Below are 13231 nucleotides of genomic sequence, written 5' to 3'. Positions count from 1 at the left end.
TCTTGAACCCATGAACTCATCAACTCATTCCCCAATTATTGGAAAATACCCTTAGAAAAGAATGTAGATGTTCTTTAACATACTCATGTAGCTTTTAGGATAATCTTGTGGGTATAGAGGGCAAGTTTTAGTGTGTGTCTTTCTCAGTATCTGTTTGTCTTCCTCAGAGATGTTAGGACTGACACTCACTTCTGCATTAGGTAGGAAGTTTAACTACAGTCAGGCCCTTCCAAATATATGCTAATAAAAATTCTGTTTTGGGGAATATCTTCCCACCATATTAAGCTAATTTTTAAGGGGGGAGTTTAATAGACCCCAGGGTTATGAAGAATAGATGTAAGAAGTGAGGCTGTGGGTGCTGACCAAGGTGAGAATTTTGAGCCAGTCACTTCCTGAATTAGTAAAATGTGTCCATCAGCCATTTTGACCAAGGAAGAGACTTGGTAGCCAGTTAAGTGTGGTTAAATCAAAGATGAACTCATGTAAGTAGTGCAAAGATAGAAATGGCTTTCTTAATCCTAACCTCAAAGAGCTTTACTATTCCTGGGAGATGATCCTATACCTGGAATATGAGGTTGGGAAAGCTGTTGGGATGTTTCATTATTTTCTTCTATTGCAATATTTTTTTTTATCTCATTGAGAGTTTTTTTTCTTTCCTCAGAATTATTTTATAAATAAAAGTAAATTTTCAAATCAAGTTAAATCTTTTGGGTAAAGAAAATAGAGTAGTTTGAAAGTTTCTTAAGATAATTTTTTTAATCAATTGAAAAGTCTGAAGAAGTTTTAGAAAAATGATAGAGAAATTTTCATTACATGACAAATTTTAAAATAGAACCTGTCCTTTGCTGAATAACTTGGAAAGGAGTATATATTGTCCCTCTAATCCTTTGTGATTTTTTCTATAATGTACTTTTTCTTTTGAAGAGTAGATATAGCCATGACCCTTGCCTTATAATGGTTCTATGTCCCATAAAAACTCATAATACAGGCCGGGCGTGGTGGTGCATGCTCGTAATCTCAGCATTCAGGAGGCAGAGACTGGAGGATTGCGATTCACAGACAGCCTCAGCTACTTAGCGAGGCCCTTCACAACTCAGACCCTGTTTCAAAAACTAAAAAGATTAAAAACAAGGGCTATGGGTATAGCTTAGAGGTAGAATGCTCCTGGGTTCCATCCCCAGTACCACACACGCAAAAAAGCAACTCATAATACACTGAACATATTGTAAGTCAGAAATAATTTAATCCATTTAACCTACTGAACATCACAGTTTGTGTAGCCCATCTGAAACTGAACACTTGGCCCAAATGATCTAACACAAAGCCCATTTTATGTAAGTATTATATGTATTGTGTAATTTATTGAGTACTGAGCTGATAGTAAAAAACAGAATGGTGATGTGGGTACACTTTTCACACTATCACAAACCAAAAATTTGCTAAGTCAAACCATTGTCAGTTGGAGACATCTATAATTTGGCATCATCATAATAATCAGTGAGAGGAGAATTTTTAAATCCTTCTTGAATCTTATACTTTATCAATGTATCTTAGAACTTGAAAAGTCATTGAATTTATGATTATCTTAATATATTTATTGAAAATTTGAAATGAAATATTCTACAGCAAATGTGTAAGGTGAAAGGCTTTAATATTTATTGCTCCTTCGTATGAAGGAGAAGACTTGAAGAAGCATCATTTGATTAGTGTCTTAGTACTTATTGTTTATTTTTCCCTGACAATTCTCCTTTCTAATATATGGTATGATTTTCTCTTGTTTCTAGCTCTGAATCCCTAAGAAATGACATTGGACTTGAATTAAAGACTCCATTATCAGATTTTGAGAAAAACAAAAAATTATCTTTACTTCATTCAAGCAAAGAAAAGCTGAGAAGGTGAATATCAATACAGCCCCTTTTTAGCATTTTTTTTTGTAGGGAGAAATTACTCTCAGGTATCTTATAATCTTTCGTAATATTGTTAAAACTCTAAATGAAACTAGTAAACCTGGCAACTAAGTAGAGGCTGCTCACTCACTCAGTCATTTAGTCATTCAGCAAATGTCTATCAGTATACATTATGTGCTAGAATATGGGTAGTGGACAAGATTCAAGAGTTCTCAGTCTAGTGTTCAGAGAGACTTCTAAATAGACTGTTAAATAGAAAATATGTTTTAGTAAGTGTGATGATAGAGAAGAATAAGTACACACTAAGAATGAGGGCCAGGGAAGGCTTTCTTGAGAAGGTAAAAGTCACAATTCGTTTGGTTTAGAAGTTAGGTAGGGGGATTTTATATGGAAAGAAGAACAGATATGAGGGCTGGCAGCACCAGGAAGTCCAGTGAAGTTTTGGAACTGCAAATACTTTGATGTGATTGACTATGAGGACATAAGTGGGAAAAGCAAAGAGGTGACGGAGTGGGAGGGGACTCTGGGATTTGAAATGCAACCTGGAATATTGAGGAGTAGCTAATTAATTTTACCAAAAAAATTCTAGTCTTAAGATAGCAGAGCCACTAAATAATTTTAGCAAGAAAAGGTTAGTCTAAGATTCATGCTATAGAATGAAATTCTAGATGGGTATTGAGTCTGGAGCTTGAGTCTGGAGGCCAGAAGGAGTCTGTAGTAAGAAATGTCAAGGTCCCAAGCAGTAGTATTACAAATGGTATGGGAGAGGAATAGACAGTTCTAGATGTGCTAAGGACACAGAATCCGTGTATACATGGCTGAAGGAAGAGCCAGGTGTAACCAGAGGCGATGGTGGACCAGGAGGCACAGAAGTAGAATGGCATTCTGAAGAGGCCAAGGTGAGTGTGTTTATTTTTGCTCTTGTTGAATTTGCATACCTCCAGGTTCACAGAGAATAAGGAGTGGGCCCTTTGATTCTGGAGGAAGGCCCAGGCTGGAAGCATGGATGTAGAGGTGTCAGGGCACGGTGTTCCTTTGAAACAATGGGTATAGGGATGGCTGTGTGATAACTATGAAGAGCACGAAGGGAAGAGAAGTGGAAAAGAGAACCTTGGGGAAATTCTGATATTGAAGGTGCAAACAGCAGAGAAGGCGTCTGGAAAGAAGAAAGTGATGAGAAGAGAGCCAAGAGGGAATAGTAGTGAGATCAGGGGAGAAGCAGCTTCCAAAGGAATGAGGGGGGTATCAAATGCAGAGGTCATAGAGGTGAAGAACTGATAATTGGCAGCTTGTATTTACAAAACCTAAACAGGGTTGCTCTTGGCAAAAGTAATATCACCAGCTTTGTTGGGGAAGAAGCACCAGTGCAGAAAGGTGGGAACATAGATGAAAGGAAGGAGAAATGAAGGTATGAGCTTTATTTAAAAGGAAGCTTATATCCCCATTAAGATGTATGAATACAATGCACTAATAAAATATAAATAAATAAAAGGAAGCTTAGAGTGAGATATTTTGATAAGACTGGGCCAGACTTGAATATATATATTACAAACAAAAACAGCTTGCAGGGAGAAATGGAGGGATTTTGAAGATGTTCATGTTACAGTTATCTGTGGCTGCATAAAAAAATTAAACCAAAAGATACATCAGTCATTTTATTCTATCTCATGGTTTTATGGATTGGCATTTGAGTATGGCTCAGCCAGGAAATTCTTCTGCCTATATGATATGAAGTGAGGCCATTCAGTACTTTTAGGCTCTGAATGATCCAGTTGGGAGGGTGTAAGACCTTACATGTCTATAGCCTTTGCAGGGATGGTTGGAAAGTTGAACTCAGTTGGGGATGTCAACTGAAGCCTCCATAGTTGTCAGACTTCTTACCTGACAGCTCAAAGTGCCTGGAGAGAGTATATAACAAGAGACAGGAAATGGAAACTACCACTCTTTTAAGGTCTGGGCCCCCAAACTGACCCAGTGCCACTTCTAACATATGCTGTTCATCCAGCAGTCACAAGCTCACAGGTCCAGGGGGAGAGGACATAGAGCCTCACCTCTTAGTGAAAGGGATATCAAGGAAGTTTAATTCCCCATTGTTGGTAGTGAGGAAGGGTTTTTCATGATGGATTTAGCATCCCTGCTGAGGCAGAAGGCTGGAATCAAGAACCAGATGGAAGAACACCTCTTCCACTGAAAATAGAAGACATTAAGGCTCAAGGTCGACATCAATAAGATAATTTAATGGGACCACACAGAAGGAGGAAATCGAGCACCTTCTATGCTGAATGGTTCCAACAATTGGTAAAGATTAATGAAGATAGTGGGGTTTGGGACTTGATGAAATGGGGCCCCAAATTGTTTCCCTCACATGTCTGCTTAGATTTCATTGATCTGCTGCAAAATGAGTAAAATGCAGTGCAGTAAGTACTTTTGCATATTATAAATTTATAATATTTTTTATATATCATAAGACTATATAACTTTATTTGGTGTTAAAATGATGGTGATATTAATAAATGGTTATAATGAAATAATATTAGGATATTTTTATTACTTTTCATGTCCAGATTTAATGATGGTAATCATTCAATTTCCATCCTATTCCTTCAAATATTTGTGTTCTTTTTAAGAATTTAATTGTTGATGAAAATTAAAATCAAGAATGACTGATTTAGTAGACTAAAAAGATGTTTTGGGCATTCACCTGTGATATTATTTGAAGGACCAGAATTTTTTTCCCTCAAAAGAGAAATTGTGGCTTTCCCTCTAGGGATATGCTTGGGAGGTACCAGAAGGTAAATAAAATCATCCCTATGAATCTTAATAGGTTGTTTCTAGCCTATTTTCCTTCTTATTCTTCCAAATCAGCTAATTTACATATGGTTTTGTCTTAAAGCAGTATGGAGTAACATGATATTCGTTAAAAATGTTAGGAAATGATTCTGGCTGATGCTTTTGAATATTTATATTTAGCCTCTTTTAGCAACTCAAAGGCCCCTGTTTTATTAGAAGAGATTAATAAACCTTAGTAAACCAATTCTAATATTCTTGGTGAAACCCCTTTCATTATATATTTTAAAATGCATAAATATGCTCTTTGTGCATCAATGTGCTTGAAGATGTGTTCTTTAATAAGTGGTACCACTGTGTGTGTGTATGTGTGTGTGTGTGTGTGTGTGTGTGTGTGTGTGTGTGTGTTTCCATGAGACTGACATGGTGGTGCTTTAATAATTTTTGGGATATCTATTCACTTGAAAATAAATGAAAATGATCTTTGCCATGGTCTCTCACAAGTAAAGACCTTTGCAACAGTGGTTGAGTCTCAGACATTCCAGGAAGGTTCAACTGGGGAGCTCTCAGAGACCACATTGTTTCTGACCCAGAGGTTTCTAGCTGTGGGTTCTTTCTTGCTTGAGACACATGTATATAGAGGAGACACCCAGAGACTCAGTTTGGACCAAGACCATTATCCTCAGATTGCTTTTAGCACCTCAGAATCATTCTTGACTGGGGAAAAAATAAACTCATATTGGTTCCTTTCCCAATTCATTTGAATTGACTTCTTTGGCAGATGATAGGCATGACTTGCCCTTGACCCATAGATTGATCCTACTGCTGCTTCCGTACAAAAAAGCAAAAAGAAAGATATGAGATCATATGACGCCCTGGAGCCTGTAATCATACTTCTCTGGGCCAACATTAACATCCTTCAGAAAGCTTCATTAAACCTATCCTTTTTATTCTTTTCTTCAATTTTTTTTGTTTAAAAATAGTTGTGACATAATTAACATAGTGTGAGATGCAATGAAATTAACATACAGTGGATGAAATCTTAAATGTAGGGTTTGATGAGTTTTGAAAAGGTGATTTGTTACAGTTTCCAAAAGGAGGGGGCACAACTCCTCAGGCAGGGCCACAGGGGAGCTGTAGGGCTGGTCAGGTAAAGAAGGCAGCATATGCCTGTCTAAGCCAGGTCATTTCCATCCTGTTAAGATGCTTTCTCATGTATTAAGCATGTCTTTATTCTGATGTTTTGACCATGGAGAGATAGCCCCTCTCAGGGTAGCTGCTTCCTAGAGATAGTAAATTAATCACAGGTGGTAGGGGTAGGTGGGAGAGCACACCATTTATATGCAAACAAACCCAGTCTAGAGGTCACAGGCCCTCTCTCCTCTAAGGGGCCTTCATCCTCCCTGCCAGTGTCCCCCTGCCCTAGTCACCTGACACCAGGCACCCCTGCTTAGATAGCCTCTGCTCCCCTGAGCCTGCTAAGCTGCTTCACCCAGCCCATCCTCAGCACCCTCAGCTTGCTGACCCTGCTTCACCTGTTCCTTCCCATGGTAGCCACAGTAAAAGCCCTTGAGAACTGTGAGTAGCAAACCACCTTCCCAGTGGCAGCCATGTCCTGCTGTTGGCCTCACCACACCACAATAATAATAAAACCTACATTTTAAAATGTAGTGGCCCTTCCTAATCTATCTTTTCCATCCCCAAGAAGCAACCACTCTTCTGACTTCTTAGTTTTCCTTGTTCTATAAGCAAAATCATCATGGTGTACATTTATATCTGGCTTCTTTAACCTGGCAGTTATTTTGAGATTCATCAATGTTCTTACGTCTCAGTAGTGTGTTCCTTTTTATCATTTGAGAGTATTTCACTGTATAAACATCACATTTTAGTTATTATTGACTTTTGTCTATACCCTGCTGTGAACAGTCTTTTGTTTAGGACTTTGTGGACCTGGGATTCCAGTTCTCTTATGTGCAGCTTAGAATAACATTGTGTATTATAAGATGGAGATATGTGTATCTCTTTAAGAGACTTCCAAACAGATTTCCACACCAGTAACACCATCTTGCATGCCTACCAGCAGTGTGTGAAAGCACTGGTTGCTCCATATCCTCTCCCACATTTGGTTTTGTTAACATTTCTTCATTTTAGCCATTGTACTGGTTGTGGAATGTGACCTAATTGTGGCATTAGATTTCCATTTTGCTGATGATTAATGAGGCTGAATACATGACTTTGGTCATCTGTGTATCTTCTATTATAAACAGAGTTTGTTAAGTCTTTTGTTCATTAAAAAAAAACTGATTACTTGTGTGTTTATTACTGAAGTCTAGGTGTTCTGTGTACATTCTGAATTCAAGTCCTGTATCAGATTTGTATGTCGAAATATTTTCTCCCAGTTTGTGGCTCACTGTTCATGTTTGTAATAGTGGGTTTTGGTGATAGGATTATTAAAATTTTTTTTGATGAATTCTAACTTATCAATATTTAAAAACATATCACATTTTCTCTGTCTAGAAATCATTGCATCTACCAAGTTCCAGTGATGTGTCTCTATGTTGTTTACAGGGAGCCTTACAATTTTTGTCTTTATAAATGAGTATTTATTTATTTTTATATAACAGGCAAATATTGAGGAGTTTTTGTTTTATTTTTCCACATGAATATTTTCATCATTTGTTGAAAAAGCTCTTTTTTTGTGAATTGTTTTGGCACATTCATAAAATCAGTTACCATAAAACTATCAGTATATATCTAGATTCCTTATTTTATTCCTCTATCTTCACTCCAGTATTACACTATCATGATTATTGTAGCATTACAGTAAATCTTTAAAAAAACCTGATAAAGTCTTCCAATATTATTCATTTCTAAATTGCCTTCACTATTAAAGGTCCTTTGACTTTTCATATAAATTTTAAAATAAACTTGTTTTTTTTAAATCCTGCTAGGAACTTGATTAAGATTGTGTTGAGTTAATAGATTAGTTAAGAGGAGAATTAATAATGAACAATATTAATTAACCCATCTTTCTTCCTCTTCCTCTCCCTCTCTTTCTTGTGTGTGTGTGTGTGTGTGTGAGGGCAGGTGGGCATCGGGGATTGAACTCAAGGGAACTCTATTACTGAGCTACAGCCTCAGCTCTTTTATTTTTTATTTTGAGACAGGGTCTTGCTAAGTTGCCCAGACTCACCTCAAACTTTTATCATCCTCCTATCTCAGCCTCTGGAATAGTTGGAATCACAGGAATGTGCCACCAGGCTGACTCATCTCTCTATTTACTTATTATTATTATTATTATTATTATTATTATTATTATATCATTTATTTATTTTGCAGTACTGGGGATTGAACTCAGGTGCATTCTACCTCTGAGCTATACCCCCAGCCCTATTCTTTATTTATTTTGAAACAGGATCTCACTAAGTTGCAGATCCTCACTAAGTTGATGAGGCTGGCCATGAACTTGCCATGCTCCTGTCTCAGCCTCCCAAGTACTGGGATTACAAGCATGCGCCACCACACCCAGCCTCATCTCTTTTTAAAATCTCTTCTTTAATTTATTTCAGCAATGTCTTGTAGTTTGCTAAGTTTATTCCTGAATGTTTTGTGGATTTTTAAAATAATTCTATTGTAAACACTTTTGATTTTTATTTGTGTTACCAAATTTTCATTACTAGCATGTAGAATTTTTTTGGTATGTTGACCTATTTTATTATAACCTTGCTGTATCTATTTATCATTTCTAGTAATTTTGGTCAATTTCTTAAGGCTTTCTACATACAAAGTCCTCAGTGAATGAGATTTTCTTCCTTTTTGCCAGTCTTTGTGACTTTTATTTCCCTCCCTCCTTCCTTTTGTGGGATGGAACCTAGTGCATTCTACCTCTGAATTACACCAGCCCTTTTGATATTTATATTTCAAAAATAGGATCTCACAAGAAGGTCTTGCTAAATTGCTGAGGCTGGCCTTCGACCTGTCATATTCCTGGCTCAGCCTCCCAAATATTGGGATTGCAGACATGCATGACCATGCCTGGTTTGCTTCTGTTTTTTTGTCTTAATGTCCTGGTAATATTTTTGAATTTGAAGTGATAGGGGAGATATCTTCACTTTGTATCCAATCTTAAAGGGAAAGTAGGAAGTCTTTTGCTCTTATAGTAAGCAGTAGGACTTTGTATATGCCTTTTATCAGCTTATAAAAGATTTCTTCTAGTCCTACTGAAATTGCTATTCTGACTGGATATCATATTTTGTCATTTTTAAAAACCTTTTGAGATGACTGTATACTTTTCTCCTCTTTCCTGTTAATGGGATTTCATTAGTTCTTAGAATGCTGCACTCCACTTTATCTTGATAAACTATCCTTTTTATTTATTGTTGGACTAGATTTGCTAATATTTTGTTAACAATATTTGTGTCTGTGTTCACAAAGGATATTGGTCTGTAGTTTTCTTAGAATGTCTGTATGATTTCTATACCAAGGTAAAGCTGACCCATAAAATGAAAGAGTCCTTTTTATTTTCTGAAAGTGTTTGTAAAATATGTTTGATAGAATTCAACACTGAGATCATTTAGGCTTGGAATTATCTTTTTTTTTTTTTTTTTTTTTGGTGGTGGTACTGGGGATGGAACCCTTCTATCTCCGGGCTACACTCCCAGACCCATTTTATATATTTTTTATTTGGAAACAGAACAGGGTCTCTTAAGCCAGAGAGGCTGGCTTCGAATTTGCGTGATCCTCCTGTCTCCACCTCCCAAGCGCGGGGATTACAAGCGTGTGCCACCACGCCTGGCTTTGGGGAGGTTTTAATGACAAATTTAGTTTCTTTAATGATTATAGAACTAAATTTTCTATTTTTTTCCTGTGTTAGTTTGGGTTAACTTAAGTATTTCAAGAAATTTGTCAATTTATTCTAAGCTTGTCAGACTTATTGAACATTTATGTTCATAATATGCTCTCATAATTATTTTAATATTTGTAGATCTGTGGTGATGGATTCTTTCATTCTTGGTATTGATAATTTGGGGGGGTTTTGAAGTCTTTTTTTTCTTGACCAGTTTAGAATAGGTCTTATTAGTTTTATTGATTTTTTTTCAGTGAACCTGATTTTGATTCATTTATTTTCTCTATTATTTGTCCTCTGGTTGGTTGGTTGATTGGTTGGTTGGTTTTGGTTTGATTTGTTGGTACTAGGAATTGAGCCCAGAATCATTATACCTCTGAGCTATACTCCCAGCTCTTTTTGTTTTTTATTTTTGAAACAAGGTCTTGCTAAATTGCTGAGGACTACCTCAAACCTGTGATCCTCCTTCATACTGGGATTACAGGTATGCATCACCATGTGAACTCTTTACCCAATTTATATTTTCACTATTTCTGGTCTTTGTCATTTCTTTTTTCTACACTTCACTTTTTTATTATCTTCTTAGGTAGTTACTTAATTACTAATTTTAACATTTCTTCCTTCTGATATAAGCACATAAAACCAAAACTAAGTTTTTAACAAGTTGTACTGCAGCTGCCTCTAATGTTGGTATATTTTTAATATCATTCAGTTCAAAATGTTGTCTTTTATCTCCTGTGAGTTTGTCTTTTAGCATTGACTATTTAGAAGTATGTTACTTAATTTCCACATATTTAGAAATTTCCTAGCTACTGAGTTATAATTCAATTATATTGTCATCTGGGAACAGACTCTGTAATGTTTCTATCCTTTAATATTTTCTGAGACTTATTTTATGTCCCAGATTATGGTCTTCCTTGATCAGTAATCCATGTGCATTTGAATAGAATGTGTATTCTGTTTTGTGGTATGGTGTTATTTAAATATTAATTATGTATAATTGCTTGAAAATGTTTTGGATATAATCTATAACTTTACTGATTTCTTTTGAGGGTTAAATTCTCCATTGTTGATCATAGATTAGTCTGTTTTACCCTTTATTCCTGACAGTTTTGTTTCACATATATATTTTGAAGCTCTGTTGTTAGGTGCCTATACTCTTGAAAAATTGACCCATTTATTTATTAAGAAATCCTAATACTAACTTAACAATACTAGTACTCTTTGTCTTAAAATCTACTTTGAATTTAGCTTTCTTATGATTAGTGTTTACTTAGATTTTTGTAATTTATATGTTCCTATATTTAAAAAGTATCACTTGTAACTAGCATGTAGTTGAACCTTTTTTTTTTAATATTTCTGTTATTTATTTGCAGTGCTGGGTCTTGAGCATGCTAGGCAAGCTCTCTACACTGCACTATACCTCCAGATTTTTTTTTTTTTGCTCATTCTTATAATCTCTGATATTCCATTTGAGTGCTTATTCTATTTATATATAATTGCTAAGTTTGATTTTAGGTTCCAGTTTTTCTGTTAGTTTTCACTAATCCAGTTTGGTTTTTTCTCTCATTTTCTATTTATTTTGGATTCACCATGTATATATTTTGAGCATTTCTTTTTATCTCATCTATTGACTTTTTAGTTACAACTATTTTGTGAATGTTCTAAACCCTAAGGATTATAATATATATATCCTTAACTTATCATAGTGTACCTTAAATTGATATTATTTCCTTAACATACAACAGTATAGTCTGTTTAGCTTCTCCCGTTTTTATTATTGCCATAAATTTAACTTTTACATCTATTATTTACTATGCATTGTAATTAGTTTTAAATAGTACTTTTATTCCAGGTATCTATTACTGTGTAGAAATTACTCCAACACTTGGTGTCTTAAATCAACCACCTGTTTATCATATTTTATGATTTCATGGGTCATCCATTTGGGCAAAGCTTGTCTCTGAGTCTTTTCTACAAGGTATTAACTGCAGTCCCTCCATGGTCTGTAGCCAGCCAGTGTCCCACCTAGAGTTTCCAGCACAGTGCTGTCCATGTGCATGGTCTCCTGATGGGAAAGCTGCAGTTTGGACTCAAATGGGCCACTCTCTTTTCATGCAGAATCTCTCCACATGGTCTTTCCAGCAAACTAGACAGACATCAGGGTCCTATGAGACCAACATCTAAGCTGTGTCTTAAAGTAGTTTTCCCAGAACTGCTATAGAGTCACTTTTCCACATACCCTTGGTTAAAACAGGCACAGCCAGTAGAGGTGCAAGGGGAGGGGAAGAAGACCCTGACTCTTCAGTGGGAAAATGAGAATTTTCAGTCACTTTAATCTGTAATTGTTACTTTTTATAACTCACATTTAAATTATTTTTTTAAGTAAAACAGGATCTTTACTGATACAAGGTTATTTCAGAGTTGCACAAATTCTCTTTGCATATATTTCCCTGAATTACCATGTTTTGCTCCTGTATTCCCCCATTTAATCTTGGCTGCCACAATCAGACACAGAAAGTGGGAAGACACTATGGAAACCTTAGCAGCAGATACAACTACTCTAAGCCTTTCAAATAAATGCATGCTATTGATTTATAAGATGTTAATAAAGAAAACTAGCCTTTTATATATGCCACCATATTTATCATGTTTTATACTCTTTACTTCTTTGTGTATTCCTATTTCCATTAGTTATTATTTTCCAATAACAAATCGTGACATGGAGTCATTTTCAGATAAAGTACAATTTAGGGGTTTTGGTACCATCAGACTTTCAGGGTAAGAAAGCTAAAGGAAATTTTTCAGGTTGAAGGGAAATAATACCAAATGGAAACTTGAGTCTTCTAGGGAGGACTGAATAGCAACCAGAAATGATAAATATGAAGTAAACATTTTAAAAGAAAAATCTTTTGATTTATTTAAAATATTTATGTGCCAGGCGTGGTGGTGCACGCTTGTAATCCCCGCACTTGGGAGGTGGAGACAAGAGGATCCTGCTGGCTTAGGAGACCCTATTTCCAAATAAAAATATAAAAAGTCGGTCTGGGAGTATAGCCTGGAGGTAGAAGGGTTTCCAGGAACCCCAGTACCACCAAAATCAAACAAACAAACAAAAAAGAATACTTAAGACTATTATAAGGAAAATTGATAGCATTATATAAATTTGTATGTCTATAAATGTATGTATGACAATTATATCATGAGTGAGTGGGATAAACAGCTTACATGACTGCAGCATTTAATATATGATGTCATAAATACTCTAAACTATGAACAGTTCAGATAGATATGGTAATCCCCAGAGCATCCCTAATGAGATATGCTGAAGACATAGCTATGAAGCCAAAAGACAAGTTAAAATTGGATTTTTAAAAATATTCAAACAGAATGTAGGAAGAAAAGAGAACACAAATACTAAAGAGAAACACAGGGGAGAAGCATTAAAATGGTAGATCTTTGTCCACTTTAGAGGCAAAGATTGTCAGGGTAGATAAAACAAAAACCAGGACCCATCTGTCTGCTTGTCTATAAAAGATAGACTAAAGAAAAATAAATTAGTAGGAAAATCTGCAGTGTCAAAATAGTATAAGACCAGCTTGACTATGTTAATAGCAAAGAAAATAGACTTGAAGATCAACTATGTCATTTGAGTTGAGATACAGAGGGGCATTTGTAGTGATAAAAGTGT

At 35.7% G+C, this 13231-nt stretch overlaps 1 protein-coding gene across 1 annotated transcript in view; it reads left to right on the top strand.

Moving 5' to 3' along the window:
• The window catches only part of SOHLH2 (spermatogenesis and oogenesis specific basic helix-loop-helix 2), a gene marked incomplete at both ends in the record, with an annotated part of 38539 nt that overhangs the window by 15224 nt on the left and 10084 nt on the right, over window positions 1–13231 (top strand). The window contains 1 exon segment of the mRNA XM_080689439.1: window positions 1785–1895. Coding sequence (XP_080545565.1) covers window positions 1785–1895 — 111 coding nt within the window.

The sequence above is a fragment of the Muscardinus avellanarius genome (assembly GCF_963383645.1).
Source record: "Muscardinus avellanarius genome assembly, chromosome: 2".
NCBI classification, from domain to species: Eukaryota; Metazoa; Chordata; class Mammalia; order Rodentia; family Gliridae; genus Muscardinus; species Muscardinus avellanarius.
This window is presented reverse-complemented; position numbering and strand designations above follow the sequence as displayed.